Source organism: Notechis scutatus, chromosome 6 (genome assembly GCF_049901735.1).
Source record: "Notechis scutatus isolate UNSWTSFEM ecotype Mainland chromosome 6, rNotScu1.2, whole genome shotgun sequence".
NCBI lineage: Eukaryota > Metazoa > Chordata > Lepidosauria > Squamata > Elapidae > Notechis > Notechis scutatus.
The window spans coordinates 37,511,766-37,535,710 of record NC_142014.1 but is presented as its reverse complement, the minus strand read 5'-3'; the positions used below and the strand labels follow the sequence as shown (position 1 = coordinate 37,535,710).

The 23,945-nt window shown below is 36.4% G+C and overlaps 1 protein-coding gene across 2 annotated transcripts in view; it reads left to right on the top strand.

Annotated features, from left to right (window-relative positions):
• Positions 1–23,945, top strand: part of PTPRR (protein tyrosine phosphatase receptor type R) — an 84,024-nt gene that overhangs the window by 5,770 nt on the left and 54,309 nt on the right. For both annotated transcript variants that reach the window (XM_087967983.1, XM_087967981.1), the window contains exon 2: positions 8,591–8,895. In XM_087967983.1, coding sequence (XP_087824109.1) covers positions 8,591–8,895 — 305 coding nt within the window. The remainder of the gene's footprint in view (positions 1–8,590; positions 8,896–23,945) is intronic.

Genomic DNA, 23,945 nt, shown 5'->3' with positions numbered 1-23,945 from the left:
GGGTGTGGCTAGGTGGTCACTGGGCGTGGCTAGGTGGTCACTGGACATGGCTAGGTGGCCATGGGCAAAACTAGGTGGCCATGTGACTGGCAAACCAAATATAAGTGGTCCTCGCTTAATGGCCAGTTGCTTAGCAAGTGTTCTAATTTACAACTGACCTCCCCAGAGCTACTTGATCTGTTTTTGGTGTTTTGACAACCATACATACACACACACACTTATGACCAGTTACAACATCCCACACAGTCTTGTGACTGAGATTTTCTATGTTTTTTGCCAGTTTCCAACAATTCCTTCTGGTTTCTGGTTAAAAATGCCCATTGGGGAAAATGGACTTGTTTAACAATCAGTGTTTGCTTAATGACCACAAGGTTCACTTAATGACCATGGTATTTGCCTAACCCAGGGGTCTGCAACTTAAACATCCAAAGAGCCATTTTTCTATTTTCTTTTAAACAGAATCTCTGTCTCTGTCTTTCTTTCTCCCTCTCTCTTTCTTCTCTCTCTCTCTCATCTCTTTCTCTTTCTTCCTCATCTCTCTCTCTCATCTCTTTCTCTCATCTGTAACTGCTAAGATTGGAAGCTGTTTTTTTATAATCCTATTTCTTTGCAGTTTTTTTCACACACATTTGTGTATATGTATCCAATTCTCTTTCTTCCTTTCTGCTACGTATTCAAAATGGGCAATGATTTTTTGTGTGTGTGTGTGTAGCAGCATGTGTATATGTGTGTTATGTATATGTGTGTGTGTGTATGTATGTGTGTGTGTGTGTGTAGTGTGTGTGTGTGTATATATATATATATATATATATATATATATATATACACACACACACACACACACACACACACACACAGACGAACACAATACAGAAGCCTGATGATGGCAGATGAGATTCTGCCAAAACGTTGCTACAACTTTAAAAGCACAACTATAATGACGTGGGAAAATACCTGAACAAAGCTGAATAATATATATACATACATACATACATACATACATACATACACACACACACACACACACACATATATACATATATACATATATACATATACATATACATATACATATACATATACATATACATATACATATACATATACATACATACATACATACATACATACATACATACATACATACATCTATATATATATATATATATATATATATATATATATATATATATATATTTCACTTTTAATGTGTGCCAGTGTACTTACAGTAAACAAAAATGACAATAAAAGTTATCTTATCCTATCTTCCTTCTTTCCTTCCCAACCCCATTCCTCCCCACACCCTATTTTGTGTTGGCTTCTCATCCAAGTACTTACCAGGTCTTATCCTGTTTAGCTTTCTAAAATCACCCTACTGAAATAAATACCAAATTAAACTGCCCAATAATTTACCTACCATCACTATCTTGCACCTGATTTCAATGTAAACAGCCAATCTGAGTATTACTAAATTTTGCTAGGCATCTGCTGCATGTTATTCTCTCTTCCTTGATCATCTAGTCCAGAGGTCCCAAACTTGGCAATTTTAAGACTTGTGGACTTCAACTCCCAGAAGGAGAATTGAAGGGAGTTGAAGTCCACAAGTCTTAAAGTTGCCAAGTTTGGGGACCCCAATCTAGTCTTAGCTGGGCAGTCTGGAATCACTGGCAAGAGCAGCTCAGCGCGGAGAAAAGTTGTCATCTCCCCATATTCCTTTCTCTGTGAGTGCCTCATCCTTTCCTCCTCATTTGTGAAGCACACTAAGTTTAAAGGTGCTGCAGGAGGCTGCTTTCAGAGAGAGGAATATGGGGAAACACGTGACTTTTCTCCATAACAAGAGGGATGTTCTCTCTCTCTCACCTCCACTCTTGGCACAGAAAAAAAGTCAGTGGGAGCAGCAGTTGAGGCAGTCGATCACCCATCCCAGGGCTCACGCTCACTATACCTGCAGGGGGTGGGGGATGCAGCAGCAGCGAGGTGGCAATGGCGATTCCAGTGGCATCCCGGCTTCTGGGACCAGTCCCCCCTGCCATCCATGTGATACACATGGTGCATCGGGGCTTCCAGGCTCTTCTCCCCGCAGCTACCGTCAGCTGTTCTGGACTCAATCAAAGGGCACAGCAGAAAGCTTCCAAGTCCCCCTCCCATTGGAAACAGCTCCTGGGCAAGCAAAGAGAAGCAGGATTCAACCTAGCTTGCTTCTCTGCTTGCCTGGGAGACATTTCTAATGGGAGGGAGACTTGGAAGCTTTCCACTGTGCTGGAAAACTCTTGCTCGCCCAGCAACAGCAGCAGGTGAGAGAAACAGCCACTGACCTGGCTGGAGCCTATAGGAGCCTCTCCATGTGTTCCCCGGTGGAAAGCAAGTGGTGGGGGAAAGGCAACTGGCAGCAGGGGCAAAAGGCAAATGGGGAGGAAGGGGACCAGCAGTGGCAGCAAAAGGCAAGTGGGGGGGAAGGAGACCGGTGGTGGCGGCAAAGGCAAGTGGGGGGGAAGGTGACCAGAGCTTGCAGAGTTTCACTCACCTAGTGAGATCAGTAAAGGCAGGGCTGCAGCGGAAGGCAATGGCTGGCCTAGTGGGTGTGCAAGAGGAGGCTGCAGGCAGCAGTGTTGCGCATGCGTGCAATGTCGTGCATGTGTGATAAGGACTGATGGGCAGGCAGCGGAGAAGTGGGTGGAGAAGGGTGGGGCCAGCCAGAGGTCCGATTTACCAGTTCTCCGAACTACAGAGAATCATAACAACTGGTTTTACCAATCCAGTCCGAACTGGTAGAATCCCACCCCTGAGCCCATGTCACTGTCAATTGACTCTAGGTGGCTTACAAACTTTATAAAAACCAAAGGTACAAACCAATAAAATATTAAAATGAACAGAGATTAAACTAAAATATTGCGGGATGGAGTGAGATCTTCTTCCTAATCCACTAACAATCTCCAAGATGGAACGCCCCAATTGGCAGAGCCAGTTTTCTTATGAAAGGCCAAGAGGACCTCACCTCAAAGGGCACGATGTTCGAGAGGGCAGCAGCCAGGAAGAAAAGGCCCTTCTCCTGCACCTCTGAATATTGTTTCAGAGGTAAAATGAGGTAAAATTCAGATTCAGGAGCCAGATTGTTGGGGGCAATTCTTTGTAAACTGCTTAGAGAGGGCTGTAAAGCACTGTGAAGTAGTATATAAGTCTAGTGCTATTGCTATTGTTACCATGCAGAGATAACTGATTAACAAGCAAATGTCTGAAAGCTATCCAGTCATCTTTAAGCTGAGTTTTAATTGAAAAATAGGAAGTGATCGAAAACATATATTCTTGACCAGTTACTGATGCCTCAGAAATTCAGCCTAAAATGAACAAAAAAATAATAACTTTGAAATAATAGCTTTGAAAGAACGGCTAATGGAAATAGACACCTCAAGATAATCCAGTTGTGTTCAGAAATAGGGGGATTTATATTACACAAGTGTTTTACATGACGAAGAAAATGAATTATACTGCTTTGTAGTATGTTGATCTATACTTCTCCTAGATAGGATATTTAGAACAAACGACCCAGATTTAATTTTGAAAAACATAGAATTCTGTTTCATCGCATGAAATTTATTAACCAATTTCAATGGTTGTCTTTGAATTCTGGAGTTGTAAGAAAATAATTTTACTTTGAAATTTACATTGAAATTTTACTAGTGTATAAATATGTGAGGAGAATGTAGATTATAATCATTTATTTTTCTTCATAGAGCCAGAAGATATAGCTCAACATTCAGTTTGTTCCATAAAAGAAATAACTAGGTGAACATGGCAGTTCTATCCTTGGCTTTTATGTATTTAATGAAATTTCTAACACACTCACCCTTATCTTAATGGACTCTTGGCTATGAAGAGAAACAAACACTGGATAATAAATAAACCTAGTAAAATCAGTTTCTGCTATTAACAATGTCAATAAAATATATATTACAATTCTTTTTAGAAAAGTTGCTGACCTAGATCTAATCTGGTAATAGGTAGGTTGATTAGATTCAGGATGGCTTTAGAAATCTGGTGACCTGGTTTCTTTCTTTTTCCAAGACTGATAGATAACTCTGTGTGACTTATGAAGAGATAATTTGAATTGTGAGCACTTTTCCCTGCTATATATTTGCATTATTGCAATCCATTGGATAGAGATACTGAGACATAAGGTCAGTTGTGCAAGAGAGTATTCCAAGGCCTCAGGAAAATTATCAACTAAATTGAAAATATTGATGAAAGCTGAATGTTTTAGAATCTCACCAATATAATATAGAGGCAGTGGGAAGATTTCATTACTGTCAGAAGAGGAAAACACCCATTTTTGTCAAAGGTAGTGTGTGTGTGTGTGTGTGTATCGTGTTTCTCCAAAAAGATGACCCACCTTGAAAAGAAGCCCTATCACATTTTTGAGCGCATGTGATCAAATTAAGCACCACCCACAAAATTAGCCCTAATTAAGACCCCACACACCATGAGGTGCAGGGTGTGGGGCAAGGCGTACAGGTAAAAAAATAAGGTAAGGTGGGGATGAGGGGGTGGAGTTGCCCTATTAAAATAGATTAAAATAAATATGTTATCTCTTAATAGACTTTGCTGAGTCTACCAAGTCTGAAATAATGATACTTGTGGATGGAGGTGTTTATAGATAAGAGATGGGATATGGGAAGAAAGAGATCATTTGTTGCATTTTAAGAGTGATGTTACTAAAATAGTTTATACTTATTGTGATGAAGGTGGAATCATTCCTTTATATATATATTTTCTATGTACTTTTCTTTTTGTTTTCCTTCTTTCTTTTTATTCTATTGGTTTGTATTAGTGTTCATTGTTTTAATTATAAACTTTAATAAAATTCCTATTAAAAAACCTAAGACATCCATGAAAATCATCTTCCTTGTGAGGAACAAGGCAAAAATGAGCACAACTGATAAGTCAGATAGGATTTATTCATGTGCACTATTGCCATAGAAGCTTGTTAATCTAATTCTGAATTATGTTCTGTGGAAAGTGAGGCCATTTTTATTATTTTAAATGATTCCCATGGATAATGTAAAAAACATCTTTTAGTATATTATTGGTTTGACACCTCCTGGAATATGTCCAAGCATTGACCATAATTAATAAATCAATACTTTGGATATTAGTGAATTAGAAGAATGAATACATTAGGGATCAATCAATCAAATCTGAATTCACCTGAGTAAACCCCCACACAATCCAATTGACCCAAATACTATAGTTGAAGTTGAAAAGCATTTTTGTGAATCAAAAAAGGAAGCCAATCCCTTTTATTTTGTTTGCTCTTGTTTTGATGACTTAGGGTACAGTATATATAATTTATTTATTCCCAATGTTTCCTAACTTGTATCAATGGTTTTAAAAGAGTGGAAATTGCTACTGAATCTCATTCTCCCATTATTTTTCATATGCAGAATTAAATTGGAGCTTTGTTGAATATTCAGGTTTTAGTAAAATTGAATAGATAAAGACCATCATTCTACTGAGATTATACAGATGTGAGGAATGCTGGCTCCAGGCAGTTTTATATTCAGTTGGGCATTGATATCAATTAAAAATGTTCACTACCCTACCCATTAGCACACTTAATGGAAGAGTAAATGAATGAGAGCATTATTGAAAAAAAGGAACATGGATAATTACCATAGAAACAATTCTGATCTGTGGTTTTAATGCACACATGTATGTTTTCAATATTGTACTCCTTATATTTAATATTGACATTTATTACTTTAAATGTTTGGTTTTATTTACAAAATATTAATAGACTAAGCAATGTCCAAGGAATTGAAGATTTTTACAATCAATTGATAATTGTTAGCTGGTCTGAGAATACAAATGAGAGAGATAAACAGATCTGCACTTTTTAAAACCAGATGTGAGTCTTGGAGGTTCTTTGGTTGGGCTCTTTAGCTTGTTTGGCAATTCTTTGATTTTGGTATTGTTTGCTTCTTGTTTGTTGGTCTGATATTAATCTTGGGTATTAATTTATGCTCATCTGGGTATTGATTCTGGTATGGAGGTAGTTTGGTCTTTTTGGATTAATGATTGTCTTTTTTGCACGGAATCTAGATATTGTTTATGTCTGTGTGTATCAATGGCCATAATTTCTCTAGGCATTACATTATAATTATATTTACTTTCCACATAAATATTACTCTTTGGTTACTGTTGTGGTATGTGCAACATTATAGTCAAAGAAAGTTGAAATGACCTGCATATGCTTCTCAAGGTTAACAATATTTATTATGCTTGTGTATAATCATCATGACATATGTCAGATCTGATTACTTTGATGAAAATACTTGGCCTTTTGCTGCCTCAACTTGAAGTATCACCATATTCTATAATGGCTAATGCAATATATAGAATTATCAATCATCTTTGCATTGATTAGAATTTTATTTTTAAAAAATTATAGAACTTTTTAAAGGTAATGTATGTCAAGAAGTAATGGAAACCGTGATCTGGTTCCCTATATATAAGATTTCCTTATAGACTAGAATACTAATTTGCAAGATCTGAATTCTGAGATTTTGAAGCTATTTGAACATTTCATAAGCATAATTAAAGAGCATATTTTTTCTTTTCTATTGAAACTTTTATTCCATAATTTCATATGTAACAAAGTTCGGAGATTGTTACTTCCTCAGTCAATCAACTAGTTCTCTTTATTTTCTCAAGATTGTTGCCTTATTCCATAATTATTCATTTCTGCCTTACTAGGCTTTATCCATTATTTAGCAGCAGGGTGTTCTAGACTTCAGGAGAGTCTAGTTTATCATCTATCTATGGCCAGTGAACTTATTCCAGGTTTTTACTTCAGAGAATGGATGTTCCTAGCAGTGATGGGATTCAATTTTTTTTTACTACCAGTTCTGTGGGCATGGCTTGGTGACATGGCAGGAGAATGATACTGTAAAATCTCCAGATTTTGCTGGTTCTCTGAACTACTCAAAATTTCCACTACCGGTTCTCCAGAACTGATCAGAACCTGCTGAATACCACCTCTGGTTCCTAGTGTGGTTGAATGTTTAATAATATCTAGTTCTATCCAGTTCATTTCAGAATCTAGATGTAATTCCAAAGCTTTAAATCATGTGTGTTCAAGAGTACAAAATTTACCAACTGAATTTGTCATTTCTTAATTTTCTCATGGAATGTCATTTTCAGAATCAGAACAGGTAGTGTTGCTGACATCTATTTCAAAAAGATGTTTTAGAATATAGAAATATGTTTAGCACATTCCACTTGTAAAATGTATCATAAAGTAGTAATATTTAAAATAGGTCATAAACACACACAAAATTAGCAGACAGAAAAATTAACAAAAATGAAGACATATGGATGCAGATAGTTCAGAGAGGTACCACATCTATATACTATATACTGCAACGAGACATATGCAAGTAGTTGCTCTCCCCAAGAACACACACATACACACATGTAATTTACATACACATATAGACACCCACACAACTTCTTCTCTGCCTTATATTACATATGCACAAAAGCCTTCAGATTTGGTGACAAAAGTGCTGTGTTCTCTGTAGCATAATGGTTTACAACCCCTTGAGGAACGAATGATTTACTAGTTTTTTTTTCTTTTCCATCTAAGATGTGATGACACTTCCATCCCTAGCCGTAGCAGCACCGTGGCTTCTTTTCCCTTTAACAAACAGAAAGAACAAGTCTTGGGGCTCACCCTTCTTTCTACTCCTACCAAAGCATAGCACAATTGAAGGCTGTACCACAAGACTAGTGGGAAGGTCCCCCTGGTCTTTTCCACTGCATAGCCTTCTCCATCATGTATTTGCAATAGCAGTCAATTACAGGGTTTGCTACTACTGCCGCCCATTTCTCACTTCTTCTGTTGTGGCTTTGTTAGCCGTGTCCACAATCCTTCTGCTGGGGTGTGAAGCAAATCCTCTCTGTGGAGGAAAAGAAATGCAACTAAGCAAAGACTAAGAAGACAAATTTATTCCAGCACTGATTTTTCCAGTTTACTAAAGAGAAATTTATATTTAGTACCCAGTTTGTACTGCTTGCATGTTTACATGACCTAGAATGAAATTGTTGATTGAAATACCTACTTGGTAGAATTTTGCACTCTCCTTTGTATTCTTAAAGGAAATGTACAGGAAATAATATTCGATATACAGTTGTATATTATCTTCATATAATTGAGGAAATGGTCACAAAACTGCACAAGGCACTTGGCAAAATTGAATATTAGAAAATATGCACATAAAATGTATACATAAGAGAAAATTGTCATTTACCGGTAAATGTGTGAAAATATACTTTTAATTAATAAATATAAAACTGAAAAGTTAAATATTATTAAACTGACCACCAATTAGTCATACACAATCATGCCTAATTTTAGGCTACAATATAAGTCTGAGAGCTGACTTTTTAGACATTACCCAATGTTGCTTATACCTCACAACAATGTTCATTGAGTGACCAAATATTTTTCTCCTTTTTATGAAGAATAATTTAGCATCATATCCTGAAGTGTTTTTGCTCAGTTTTAAGGGTTTTCTTCTTTTTTCTTAAACAGGATGTTTTTCAGGAGACAATGGACATTTTTTGGCAGTTCATCAGAGGAAGAATTGGAAGCCAATGTTCATTTATCATCGTGCACAAAGTATTGAGAAAAGTTTGGATACCAGTGATCAGAAGAATTATAGAAAAAATTTCCACTTGCCTTCCCATGTAAAAATAGGCAAGTTGCATCCTGCAATCATAGTTAAATCAGCATTCTCCAGACCAGCATTTGACCCAAGTCTCAATCTCCTAGCTATGACTGGGGAGCACCAGGAAGTGGAAAACCTGCCCATCCCAGCAGCTAATGTGATCACTATGGTAAGAACCTTTGCTCTTCTAAGGCACTTTAGTTTCTTAAATCATAGCTCAACTCAGGAATGCTTAGTCCCAACTTTCTGAAACAGGTACTCAGTAGATGCACAAGGATGGTACTGTAGGAAACCTCAGCCAATATTGTCTGAACATATATGAATAGTAGCAAATTGGGAAAGCCTGTTTTACCATGTTCTTGGTTTCCAGAATTCTAATGGAAACTTTCTGTGAGGAGTATGTTTGAGGAATTGAGATCTGAGGTTTCTGCACATGCACGCGCATACACACACACACACACACACACACACACAATAATTCAAGAATTGACAGCTAATTTATTCTGAAATCCACTTTAAAAAACCTCTCCAAAGTTTATAGTGAACATGGTCAAATATAGCATGAATGAAATCCAAATTCGGCCCTTTTTATTATTATAGGTTTTGGTTGTTAAGGAAATTCTTTTCCAACGAAAGAAAGAAAGAAAGAAAGAAAGAAAGAAAGAAAGAAAGAAAGAAAGAAAGAAAGAAAGAAAGAAAGAAAGAAAGAAAGAAAGAAAGAAAGAAAGAAAGATGAGAAGGATACATTAGGCCCCCAATATGTTTGATGTTTAAAAGAAAATAAAATGATTTGGCTCCATTTTGGTGGTGCATTCCTGGGGGTTCTCAGCTGTCATATTAAATATCTCAATAAAATAATGTAGAACCCTTGTTAGTATAGTCTCAAATATTCCATGATGAATTACCAAATTTGTCCTTGAAGAGACCATTTGTGAATATGAACTAAGGCTCTGCTTGTAGGTTACAGGAAAGATCCCATCTATCCCATCTTAGCTATCCTAAACAATATTCATTTTTATAAGCTTAACATATTTGCATTAATTATACAAATCTCTATGTCTCAAGGGTAGTATGGAAGCTCCTTGCAATGGTTTGAATCTTTCCAAGTGAATTTTATCATATAATTTTTACCTGAAGCCCAAATTCAGCTTATTTATAGTAATTATTTTCACATAGCCACTCTATTCAATCTCCATTAAATACCTAGTAGGAAACTTGAATTTCTGTTTTTAATGCTTTTGCACAAAATAGTGACTCTGATTAAAATGACTCCAACTGAGAACCATATGGGCAGTTTGGCTGGGCATAAGACTGTGAATTATGAATCCGGAGAGGATCATTTAATAGTGTTCACAGTCTTTTATCAGTATATATCTGTGGGCCACTGTTCTTTTTGCCTTGCTTCCCTCGGATGGAGAAAAACATCATTCCAAGCTTAATTATAGGAGGGTCAGCTGTAACCTGGCTAATAGTGCCTCTGGGAAGCCTTAAGAGAATTTTCATCAGTGGGGTTTCTCCTATATCCAGGAGAAGCTTTCATCCTTCAGGCACTTTTAACAAATTTGGTTTTGAGAGCAGTTTCTTCTTCTTCTCTGTGTATCAAAAATAACTTCAGTTTAAAGCTTTTATAGAATGAATCCACATTTATTCCTGCAAAAGGAGAGCTCTACTGTTCTCTTCTTTCTGATTGTTTCTAGTTTGGTATTTTGGGGATAATGGAAATAACTGATTTTGGTTATCAACGTTTGTTTTTCAGGACCTTCTCATGAAAGAGTTCTTTCCTCTGAGATCTTTTGGAAAATTGTATTGTTTTCCATCATTGTAGGACAGGGTGGGAGTGCACAATCTTTTGATGTTTCACAGCCATAGTGGGCAAAGTGAGGTCATAGAGCAAGCAGGGTTGCAACATACTTATGAGGGGCTAGAATTTTGTTCTTCTGTTTGGTGGTGATATATATGAGGCATATTTTTATGTCTTGCTTTTTCAGCCTCACTAGGGAATGGGAAACTGAAATTCATTGTGGTTAGATAAGAGCCTGGGTTGAAAGCTTACCATTGATCTCTGAGGTTGCATATTGCTCAACTCTATCCACATAATTGATTATCCTGTATTTCATAGAAGGATTTCTTCAAACATAGATATTTGTATGTGCTTGTATGTATTTATGTAATAGATTCTATGTGTAATATATATAATCTGTGATGATACACAGATAGATACAGAGAGAGGGGGGGGGGAGAGAGAGAGAGATTAGATTAGATGTTTTAAAAAAGAATTCCCTTTTCAACCTTATGTGTGGTATGCATCTTCCTCAGTCTTGAGTCCTCTACCATAGGCCTGAGAATTTGAGTGTTCTGCACAGGACCTGTAAAGAAGAGATCACTGTGATGTAATTCCTGGGATCTATTGGAGCTATTCTCCCACTTTAGGATTCACAGCTCTCATCACCACTGGAACCACTTTGGCCTTTACTTTCTAAATCATCTCCAGTTCCTCCTTCAGGCCTGGAACTTCTCCAGTTTCCCATACACCTTCCTGATGTTGCTGTCAGTTGGCACTGCTACATCTATTACCACTGCTATCTTCTGGTCTTTGTCTACTATCTTGATGTCTGGTTGATTGCTTCAGGGACCACTAAATTCATAATTTTAAATCCTGCGGACTCCCAGTGATGGGATGGGGTCCTTCAAGCACTTAGCTTGGCCACCTGTTTCTGCAACCTTAAACACTCAAAAAGCAATTTGGACCCATTTCCCACAGAAAATAAATCACCAGCATCTCACATCTCTCTCTCTCTCTCTCTCTCTCTCTCTCTCCCTCTCTCTCATTTCTCTCTCTCTCTCTTTCTCTCTGTCTCATCTCTCTCTCACACCCACACCCACACCCACCCATACACACACATCTCTATCTCATCATTCTCTCTCATCCCTGTCTCATTTCTCTCTCTCTTTCTCTCTCTCATCTCTCTCATTTCTTTCTCTCTCACCTCTATCTCTTTCATCTCTCTCCCTTCTGTCTGTCTCTCTCTCTTTGTGTCTCTGTTTTTTTTCTCTCTCTCTCTCTAGCTCTCTCATCTCTTTTTTCTCATCTCTCTCTTTCTCATTCTGATTCTCCTGCGTTCTCTGGGTCTCGCGGTTCCTTCTTTGGCCTTTGTTGGTGCTGGATGCATCTTGGTTGCTCTGGAAGATGCATGACCTGCTCTCTGCCCTGAGACACTTGCTCGACCCGGCTACAGCCAATGCTCTGCATCATAATGAGCTCCAGGAGGAGGAGGGGACACCATCTCCCCCATTATGAAGTGCACTAAATTTAACTGCACTGTGCAAGGCACTGCAAGAGCAGCAGGCAGGCAATGGAGGCGCCAGCAGCAGCAGGCCAGAGAGAAATGGCCAGGCTGGGCCAGTGTCTTGGGGCAGAGAGGAAGTTGTGCACCTCCCTGAGCAGCCAAGGTGCACGCCGCACCAACAAGGGCCAGAAGAAATTCCTGTGGGACTCAGCAAGAGATGAAGCTTGGCTCCCACTCTGAAATATGGAGTAAATCTCCATTCCCCACCCTTACCTTCTCAGGCCAGTTGAGGAGTGAGTGGGAGGGGAGGGTGAGGAACTGGGCCAGCCAGTAGTGGGATCATCTGACAGGAAGCCACAGCAGGGGGACAAAAGAGCCACCAGTTGCTGATACCTGTTGCTTCAGCCTGCCTGCGCCACCACCTCTCCTTGCTGCAACAGCACCCTTGCCTTGTTCCAGCCAGTGAGGGCTGGGCTACTCCTTGCATGTTCACCACCTGCAAAGTTGCAAGTTGAATGTACCTCCCTTTATGGTAGAGATTTCCAGCCCACCATGAGCTGCCTGGCCAGTCCCATATTCCAGAGCTCTAGTCACAGGACTGGCCCATTGGTCATCCCGGAGCAGCTCCTCCACCTGGGTGCACTGCAAAGCACCAAAATTCTCTCGCAGACCACTAGTGGTCCATGGACCACTGGTTGGTGACCTCTGGATTGGTTAGTACCTGCCTGTCTGTCTGGAATTGGAAATCCCACAGTATCTTAGCCCTCTTATTTTCCATAACTTTTTGTGGGATCTCGCATCTTCAGATAGCTCAGCTTAAGGCTCAAACAGACTTCTCTGGCACTGCATGTGAAGGAACATATGCATCTGTCATTCAGGGATGGTTGCTTAGGTGTTCCTTTTATGTGTCAGTTAATTTTAATGCTCTAAGGGGGCCCTCAAACAACAAAGAACATCAACCAATCAACATGCCGGGCACACACCCCTGCAGTTGGAATTTGGGAGGTATTTGAGTCAGCTGAACTGAAGCCCTGTGCAACCTCCACTTACCCATCAACCCCTTCCAGCGTAGGTATATGGCAACAGCTATGGGCAGTTGCAGATACCTCTAAATTAGCCTTTCCCCAAAAAGTTTGCTATGAGAATAAAATGAGAGATTTGGTGGGATGGATAACATACACATTGTTCTAAACTCTTTAGGAAAAGGATGGAATAATAAAAGAACAACCAGAGCAACCATAATAAACCCTTGATGGGATTTTGTGCTTTGGACCCAAAAGATTTTAATTCACAGTCTACAGCAGGGGTGTCAAACTCAAGTCATCGTGGTGGTGTCGTGTCAGAACTTTTTTCCTGTTCACTAAACCGGGCATGGGCGTGCCGCATCCGGTCCGTGGGCTGGGAGTTTGACAGCCCTGGTCTAGAGTAAAATGAGTTGCTTTGCCTATTCAGACCTAAGTGGAGGGATTCCAAGCCTGATTGGGCATGCTAGTGACTATCAGACTGAAGTGAGCATGGGACAGGAGAAAGGTCTCAACTGAAGTGAAAGCCTTGGTTTTTATCTTGAGAGTTATTCTTACACAGACAACCCAAGAAAACAGTTAGAAAGGATGATGGTTGCTATATAATTACATTTCTTGAATTTCTTATGACAGATTAGGGTTGCCTAGATTTACAGGAGTCTCCAACCTTGGCAACTTTAAGACTTGTGGACTTCAATTTCCAGAGTTCCTCAGCCAGCTTTTACTCAGCAAAGCTGAGGGGAGCTGAAGTCCACAAGTCTTAAAATTGCCAAGGTTGGAGACCCCTGGCCTAGAAAATATTGTTTTTCTCTCTCACCTAACCTTTTTTTAGAGAACAAGACCCTGAATTCAATTTAGGTTTTGATTTTTGAAAAGGAGAAGTGGAGATGGAGTACAATTGTTGCTTTAAGAGTATTTTTTTTTTTTTTGGTTTTGAAAATAAAGCTAGCAGGAGGCAAATCTTCTGTGCACTACACTTTCAAAGGCTGAGAGTTCAGTGGGTGTACTTAAGAAAATGAAATTGATTTGTGACTCTAGCAATAAAGGTTTTTGTGCAAATGAACAGTCTCAGGATTTAGCCTGATGGGCTTATTTAGAGACAGATTCATTTCAGAAGAATTTTATGGACCCTTGAAAGGTTTTTAATCCAATAACACTTTTATCTAGTATGGCTTATTTATTTATTTTCCTACTAAATAGCACCAGTAATGACATTTTAGATTCTTGAAGCACCATTTGATAACAATATTGAAATTATACATATTATCTTCCTGTTTATCTTGTGATTTTTAGATGTTACATTAATTTTATCATAAAATACAATGTGTTTTTTTTCTAATTTCCTGTATGACTCAGTGTTTTCAGAAATAACTAAACCTAAGCATATGTGCTATATACATTCTGGTCACACTATCCCCTCTTGATGTAATAATTTTATGCATGCACAGAAAATGAATAAGAAGTAGTAAAACAAGAAATAAAAAGCAAGAACTAAATCCATTTTACCTTCTGTCAATTGTCTTTATTCCTTGAAACAGATCGCATACAACAAGGGTATTAAACTCAATTTCATTCAGGGCTATATTAGTTGTGAATGACCTCAGGGGGGCGGGTGTGCATGGCCAGAATGGACATGGCCAGCTGAACATTGCTCTCATCAGGAGCATCTGTGGTGGCCTGGGTGGGGCTTGGGGAGATTAATTGTCTCCAGTGGAGGAAGGTGAGACCAGGGCCATGCCACCCAGCCCCCTGAGCTCAACCACAACCCTGATGCAGCTCTCAATGGAGTCAAATTTGACACTCTTGTCCTTGAGGTTCCTGCTGCTGTGCTCACTCTCCTTGGCCATGTTGCTCATGGTGTGTGCGGCAGGCAAAGTGTGTTGGCCAAGCTGAGGTGCTGTGGGCCAATCCTGTTTGCAGGATGGATCTGCAGGCCAGATCTAACCGCCTTGTGGGCCAGATCTGGCCCCCAGGCCTTGAGTTTGACACCTCTGACAAACAAACTACCTATCAGTATTTATAGAATTTACAGCTTCTTTTTTAAGAATTTATTTGTGTATGTATAAGTAAGCTTATGCTTAAACCATGCATCAAAACACTCTTCTAAGAAAATATTATTCAGCATTCTTAGATATATGATTTTCCCCCCATTTTTAATAAACATTCTACTAGTTACACAAATTCATCTACTTGCTCTGCTTATTTGACGTTTGAAATAAATGCATAAACATTTACTTCATTTTCCTATCAAACAAAATTGACTTGGGTTTTAATATATTAATTTTTAATGGATAGATTATCATATAAGCTAACATTCCAAATTATTATTGCAAATTATTTAGGTTCAAAGTCAACCATGTATCACCATCAATGTACAATAGTACATTTAAACTAATATTCATTAATTTTTGCATTCCCTTACTAGCCTTTGGCATTGTTACAATCCTCTCATACACATAAAGCTAGTTTCATCCACGGCCTTTTTCACTTCACCTTTCTAACAAGTATCCTTTTTTCACATCTTGTATTAGCATAATACCATATGGCATTTCATAATATACTACTTTTTTAGCTTCCACATTTTCTTTCTTTACGTTCCCTTTCCATTCTTTCTGTTGGAAGACTCCTTTTTCTAATATTTTTATACTTGTACTTTCTCTTTTGCAGTCCAACTTCCGCTGTCATCTTTTCATATGTTTTATTTCATTCCATGTTCATTTATTTTCAAATCTATTCCTGACACTACAAAAAATGGTTTGTTCCATATTCAAAATTTCTTATCATTCCTGCATTGTTAAACTAATTTTCTCAATCTTTGCTTTTAAGATTTATATCAATTTCTTTGTCACATGTATGTGTAAATAGCTTATGCTTAAGCCATGGACTCAAAAGACACCCTTCTGAACAAGGACTAATCCATCACCATTCTTATATCTGTAATTTTTCCCCTTTATAATCTTATTCCATCCAGTCATGTCAACTATAATTTTTCCCTTCCTAGATTGCCTTTATTCATAATTTTTCCCAAATTCATATCTAGTTCTTTTCAGACTGTAAGTAATATTTGACTATTATCAAGTAATAGATTTCAATTTCTCCATTTTGTCATCTAAGGCAGCTCAGGAATCCATACACATTCAACTATGGGCTTGTTCCAGGTCATCATAGAGCTTATACAAATACCTTAGCCATATTAGTGTTACTTTGGAGAAGATAAAATGGGATCTATCATTAGGGGATATTTTGATTTAAAATTAATATTATGAAAAATGTAAAAGAGTTATTTTTATTTATATTTATAATGATACTTTAAACTTATGTTATACATGATATTTTGTCAGGCATAAATTAATCCTATATTTTGCATTGGCGATAGGGTGAAATTCAGGTTATAGTTCCATTTTATTGAGATATTTCATTAAAATTAATGTCAGGGTAATTGTTAAGACATATTTTAGGGTTAGTGGTGATTATATTCAAAATAAGGTTGAAATTTTAGCATTAGTTTATCATATAATTTCAATGGAAATGTGGGTGTGATATGGTTCCAGATTTCTTTTCTTGGAGGCAGAGGTTACACTTAAAATCGGTATGTGTATGAGGGAACGTGTATGTGAAGAATATTTTTGTTGTTGTTGAGTTAAACAGGGATCCTTGGTTTATGTTAATGTAAATGAGTTTTCTCCATATCCTAAAAATGATGTGAACATGAATGTGATCATACACTTGGCATTATTCAGCCATGTACTGATTAATACATAAGACTGTACTTACTGGTTTAGTGCTTCTGCTTAGTAAAAGATATCTAATAGGCTTATAATCCTCATCATAACATGGCATGAGAGTTATTACTTTATAAGAATCAGTTTTAGATTGTTAAAAATATTGATACTTTTGAAGTGACAATTATTAAGATCATAAGAACACATGTCAACTCATTTATATAAAATATCACAAGTTAAAAATATAGCTATAAATGTATTATTTATGTACTTGGCTAATAATTACACCATTTAACTATAGGTAGAATTGTAAATATTTACAGTTAAAATGTTGTGTCATATCTTTTGTATTATATTTTTACTTTTTTTAAACTGTATGTGCTTTTTTCTTTAACAATGCATGTCATAGAAATGCATTGTTTTTGTGGGAGGGTTTCCCATTTCTCTGTTATTATTTTAAATGCAATAAAAATATATTTTAAAAAAAGATTATATGTAATGTTCTGTAAGATGCCTAGTCATTGGATTTTTAATATAGGATATTTAACTCTTCATTCTAATGGTCTTGCAAATGATGAATACCTACCTTTAAGATATTATAGTATTATTATTATTTTTAAATACTATAAGGTTAATTTGTAAAAATATAAAGAAAAACAATATATAGTCATAGGTTCTTTTGGAATAATCCAGAGTTCTTTTGTGCCTTAATGAAATTAAGAAATCTCTGTTCCTCAAAACTATCTTTTGTTATTGGGCAATTTCCATGATTCCAACATATTAAAATGATAAATAACGACTAGAGTGTTTTAATGTTTAAAATCGATCCTATTAATACACAAGCTCCCTTCTTTCAGATTTCACATATATTTTGGCTGGTAAAATTGAACACATTTTTTGGCTCATGTAACTTATGTATGAGTCATAAAATCATCAGTTATTTTAAGCAAGAAGCTTCATCATTTTCCTGAGATTAAATCAATGTCCATTTGATTTGAACTATCATGGCATTTTTGGCAATATACCTGCAAATACCTGCAGATGCACAGCTATTCCTATGACATTTTTGCTTCTCTTTTTATAATTCTTTTTCACATTTAAAGCAATTGTGCTTTTTTCTTAGATATATCACCTTTACTGTACTTTAATGGGAATAATCTGCACAATCAAGATGATGGAAAAGGCTCCTGAGGCCATTAGCTTTTGATTCATGTTTTCAATATACATGTGTGGAAGAACTGAAAATTCAATGAGTTTTCAAGGATAAATATCAAATTACATGCAGTCCATTTTTACCCATTACATAGAGCTATTCAAATGGTGAAAAATAGATATGAGCATACAGAGAAAAGTAAAGAAAAAAAATTGAGTAAAAGAGTTTCTGCTACCACTTAAAAATCTTTTTTTTAAAAGGTGGCAGAAATGTTTAAGACTTCAAGGCATTTTATTGTTCTTTTTAGCTAATCTATATGCTTTCTTTCATATATGCTAGCTTCCCCTTTCTTTAATGTTTCATTCTTTTATTCTGATTAAGAAGTTGACTGCTTAATTTTCTGATCAGTGACCATTGCAGAAGTTATCTACAAGGTCTATCTAGAAAAGATGGTATGCTTTAGGAAAGAAATGATAAGTTGACATGTTGAAATTTTCTATGGCTCACTGCTGAAAATTTAAATAGGTAGATTTATATGTGTTTTTCTGAAATCATAACAAAATTAATACTGCTGTACTTACTTTACTACATAAGTATGAACTGTGGGGACCACTGTGGGATTATTTGCTATAAATGTTGAGGGCTCAGAGCTTGCCTTTGATAATGGATATAATTTATTCCATTTGAAATCAAGGGTGTTCATTTCAAGGATTGGGGTCTGATCTGAATTATTCATTTCAACTGAGGATATTGTAACAGATTCATATGCAAATGCCTCATCAAAGCCAAATCCTATTATGGGAGATTTCTTGTTTTCCATACCTTCTCTCCAGCAATAAGTCCAACTGCATCCAAAATCCAACATTGGAATGCTAATAATGGCATTCATATAATTATTTCACTATTACACCATTAATTTGTAATCTTTTGCCACCATGAAATATTTATTTTCCAATGACTGGGATATTGCTTTTATATAATAAATACAGCTGGTAAAATATGTGTTCCTTTAGCCAATCCTTCCTTCCTGAATTATTTCTTACTTCACTTAACTACAATAAAGAAAATCACAGAGGAACAGCTAGAGGCAATAGCTGCTTGTTTGTTAATGAACAGAGAAATAAATCTTAAGTGTAATTGATGTGGTGTGTGTTTTTACAAAAACCAGAACTACCCATTTAGATTTTTCTAGAATCTAAAGTGATGTCACTTCAAAGAGCTGATTTAAATAAATTAGTAACAAATGAATGATTAGCATAATGCAAAGTGACAGACAGCAGAAACTCCTACTAAAAGACAGGTTCTATAAATCTTACATTGATGTTCCTGATTCTTTATTATATCTGTCAAAATGACTTTGTAAAGGTTTTAGAAGGCTTAATTTTTTGCAAAGCATATACATCGCTAAATAGGAGCCAGTTTACAATATAGTGAGGGGAATTTCAAAACAGTATCTAAAGATCCTCTGTTCCACTGTAGAAAAGAGGAGAATGACTGGCAAGTAGATTCAGCACCATGGAAAGCTCCACACACACAAAATGCAGCAGAGTTTTTCCCTTAGGTCCAGCTCATCTTGCCTGAAGAAAGTAAATCAAGTTCACTGACCTACTGGGTGAGTAATAGTAATAATCACAGGAAGTGGCATTCGGCTCACATTCTTTAAATACACAACAATCTACTTCATATTACATATAGGAATCTGCTCCAGTTTTTCAGCCAATTGTCCTCAGTCTCACCCATACTATTCTTTCTGATAATGAGTTTGAAGCATTTAAAAGCTACACTTTGATTAATGGAGACTACCAAGGAAAATGACTATTTGCTTTATTATACAGGACATAGAATTACCACCATTCCCACTAAGTATATCATACCAAACATTAGAACAGTAACATCATGGAAAAGCAAATTGTTTGATCATCACATATATGGTATGATCTAGAGGGTCACAATACCAAAGTGGGTTCTGAAGTGACATTATTTGATTGACAATGTAATATTCAACTTTTCTGTTTTAAACAATATGTAGCACTTATGGTTATCTATGAACATGGTCTGAACATAATACCAGTTTCATTTAATTAAAGTAACTTTAAAGTGCCATTTAATATCATAAAAGTATACATTGTAAAACTGCACTCATCATAAAACCCTTAGCAATATGAAATAGCCATGATTAATGTATATGTTATCGATGAAATAGGTATAGATAGGGAAAGAAAATAATAGATAGCAATAAAAATAATTGAAAGTTCAGGGTCAGGCTCCAGTATAACTAGATCAGTTATAATCCCATTGCTTTATTAAAGTTGGCATCTGGAACAAAAAGTGTCACATTGAATTTGTTTTCCTTATCCTTTTCTGTATCTGGATCATTGATGATTATCAGCTTCATAAAGTAGAATAGCATCAGAAATAGTTCATCATGTTCTACATGTAATTCTGAAATGAATCACACATCATTGCATTATTGATTACACCATTGTAATATGAAATTAGGGAAAACATTCTTAAGCATGAGATAATGAGGGGATAGGTCTTCTCATATCCAAAAGGTCCTTTTGTCTCTTACCTTTTAAAACTATAACAAATACAGTTTAAAGTTGGGACTTGGTGCTCCCTTTATGCCCTGGTATCACAAGACAATGGCATAGATTCCTCACCCAAATTATACAGAGAATGGTGAATAATATGAAATTGGCTTGGGATACTTTCAATATTTTCTGATATATAAAAGAAAACTATCTTGAAATGTTCTAGTTAAATGTCTATTTTTTAACTGGGAACTGAAGAATACTGTTGCATTTGAGCCAAAACATTCTGTGAAATGAGAGAGGGACCTTACAGACTCAAATAAAGGTGAGGAGCAAGTGGACTTCCAACCTCCAGATTTTGCTGAACTATAAAATCATAGTCATAATGAATGGTGAGAGATCCTACACATTACTTCTGGAGATCCTCAAGTTTCTCGCCTCTCAACTGAATTTTCCCCTCACAGGCCATCATTTCTGAGAATATAATTTCATACTAATTCAATATGCAAAAATTTGCTTTCTGTTTAGGTGATGAAATGCTAAATTCGGTTATTATATTAGCTCAGAAAGTACCCTTTCAATCAAGCTGCATTTCATATTATAATTGACAATCATTCCATTTTACAATATTTAGTAAGTTTGGTCACAAAAATTTGGTAGTTTAGTAGAATAATTACACAGCTGTAGATTACTAAATGAATACATTCAATGTTTCCATTTTTTTAAAAAAATGTTTACTTTAAACTACAAAAAAAATTATATTACAGTATTTTTTATTCTATTTATTGCTTTAAAAACACATGTTTTCAAAAGAATAAGAAAGAGTGTTCAAAAATTTGAAGTACTTAAGGAATGTGGGACTTTTCCAGGCTTTGAAATAAATATGCAGATGCATCTGGTGTTCTCATCACCAGCAGATGGCAACAGAATACAATTTAATTATGTGGGCACAGGCTCCTTTGCTAAGATTGAGTTGCAGTTCCCAAAACCCTGACCAGAATATCCAAAGGTCATAATATGCTGTCTGGTAATTCTGGGAGGTATTGTCTAAAATGCTGGACAGTAACAGGTTGGGCAAGCTGACAGGTTAGAAAATGAGAAGACTCAATTATACTGATAGGCAGAGTGTGTTGTTGCCTCCACTCCCTGTCAGCTGTTCCTCCTCTCCTTCAGAGTCCGACCCTACCAAGGGCATGACAATGAGTTTCTTTTAATTAAGTCAGAAATAGGAAAGTCAGTCCTGAAATTTTCATCATCTGCTCATTTCAAAAGGCACTTATATCTTTTGCTAAACCTATTGTTGCTTTTCACTATTCTCAGAGATAGTTAAAAGTCTACAAATGCAGGTGCTCCTTTAACCAAAACAAGACCTAGATTGGGCCTGCAATACCCAGATGCTTCAGGTTGATTAGCTTATATATGGCTGTATTCTGCAACTGGGATATGTTGTGTTTTCCCTGTTGTCTCCAATCTACACCAAAGAGAAGAAAAGGATATCCCTGCTCTAGGCAAATGGAAGTTGAATGGTATTTCACATTCCCATCCTAAATGCAATCTGGGATGATCAGTATTATTTTTGACATGTTTCTCTGTAACAACCAATGTGCACCGGTCTTTTGTATGTCTTCTGCTCAGAGCCTTCAAAACAATCCTGTCTTCCTTTGCAATAGGAAGACAACAACATTCTGGGGCAATTAGCTTTTAAGACCTTCTAGGTAAGAAAATCAAACAGAATGTAAATGCACTGTGACAGTTCAGTTGCTGTAAGTCATGTCAACACTAAAGAATTCCAGGTTTACTGATTAGTTTTCTGAAGGACAAAGCATATTGCTGTGCATAGAAAAACATCCTTGAAACAGAGCAAAGGCACTGATGCAGTAAGTGAAACCCTCCTGAAAATATTAGCTAGCAAAGAGATTATTCTGCATCAGCAAGGAACACTATCCTCATACTTGAATAAAGCAGTATCTAAATTCATGGAATACAAGACACACACACACACACACAAGCTTTTTATCTGCATTATACTATTTGACCTGTAAATGTTCTGGAAATACAGTATATAGTGGTGATTTGCATCTAATAGTACAGTCATATGGACACTGTGGCAGTATTATCACAATTTCATGTTCAGTAGCACCATGCAGCAAAAAAAAATTACTACTAGTTTTTACTGCTTTCCAAATTTAACTCACATGAAAAGATAATTTAATTTATCATAGCTATAATGTGGTATTCATACCCTAAACCTTAATGAGTTCAAGATGACCAAAGATCTGTGGGTGTATGAATGTCCTGTGTTTCAATAAACCACAACTTCTCCAGCTCACTGTAGTCTCCCTATTTCATATGCTTCATTTAAATATTTCCATATCTTTTCAGAATTGGAGATCGGTGACTGAGAGATGTGTAAGGGAACAATAATAGAATAGTAACGGCACTTCAAATTATCTGCACTATAAAGCAAGCTTACATATACAATTAAGATAAATTTGGAAGACATTTTAAAGCACTTTGAATGTGAAAAAACTGAGGGTTTTTCCAAGGAAAGCAAACTTAGGAAATTCAGTGAAGTTTTCCCCTCTCTCCAGCCTTAGTTTTCAACATGTTTTGCATTGCTTTAAATGCAAAAGATACATCTGAGTGTGCAATTAATATAAGACAGCAGAAATCTAGTGGTTTGAATTCTTAAATTTCAAGATCCTTAAATCTGTTTTCTTCTTACAGTACAAACCCAAAACTAAATGATGTATGCAACACTTCTAAGAAAAAAAAATGCCATTGATTTTTTTAAAAAATTGTATCCTGGGAGTTGTTAGTTTGAAGTGCTAAGACAACTGCTGTATTTGAAAAGTAAATTTTAGTTGTGTTTCTTCCTTCCTTCTTTCCTTTCTTCCTTCCTCCTTCTCTTCCTTACTTCACTATTTATGAAGAAAATGATATTTTCAAGGCATGTTCCGATACAATTTTTTAAAAATATTTTAAAATAAATAATAATGCAAACATTCAAATTTATGTTGTACTATTTTCATATCGTGTTTAAATATCAGAATTTTAATGCAGAAACTGAACTGATTTATGAATAAAATCATCATGATTGTTATGGACCAAGAAAGGTTTCAATAATTTTCATATTATATGGAGGTTATCATTCTAAATACTTCATCATAATCATTGGTGTTTTTTTCAATCTATGTTGTTGTTCAGTTGCTAGGTTGTGTGCAACTCTTTGAGTCCCTATGGATCATAACACACCAGCCTCCTCCCACAGTCCTCCATATCTTCCAGAGTTTTCTCAAATTCATGCTCATTGTATCGATGACACTATCCAACCATCTCACCCTCTTCTGTTCCCTTCTCCTTTTGCCTTCGCTTTTTCCTAATGAATCCTCTCCTCCCATTAGGTGGTCAATGTGAGTTTCATTTTCATTTTCTGTCCTTCCAAAGAACAGACACGGTTTATTTCCTTTAGGATAAACTGATTTGATCTCCTTGCAGTCC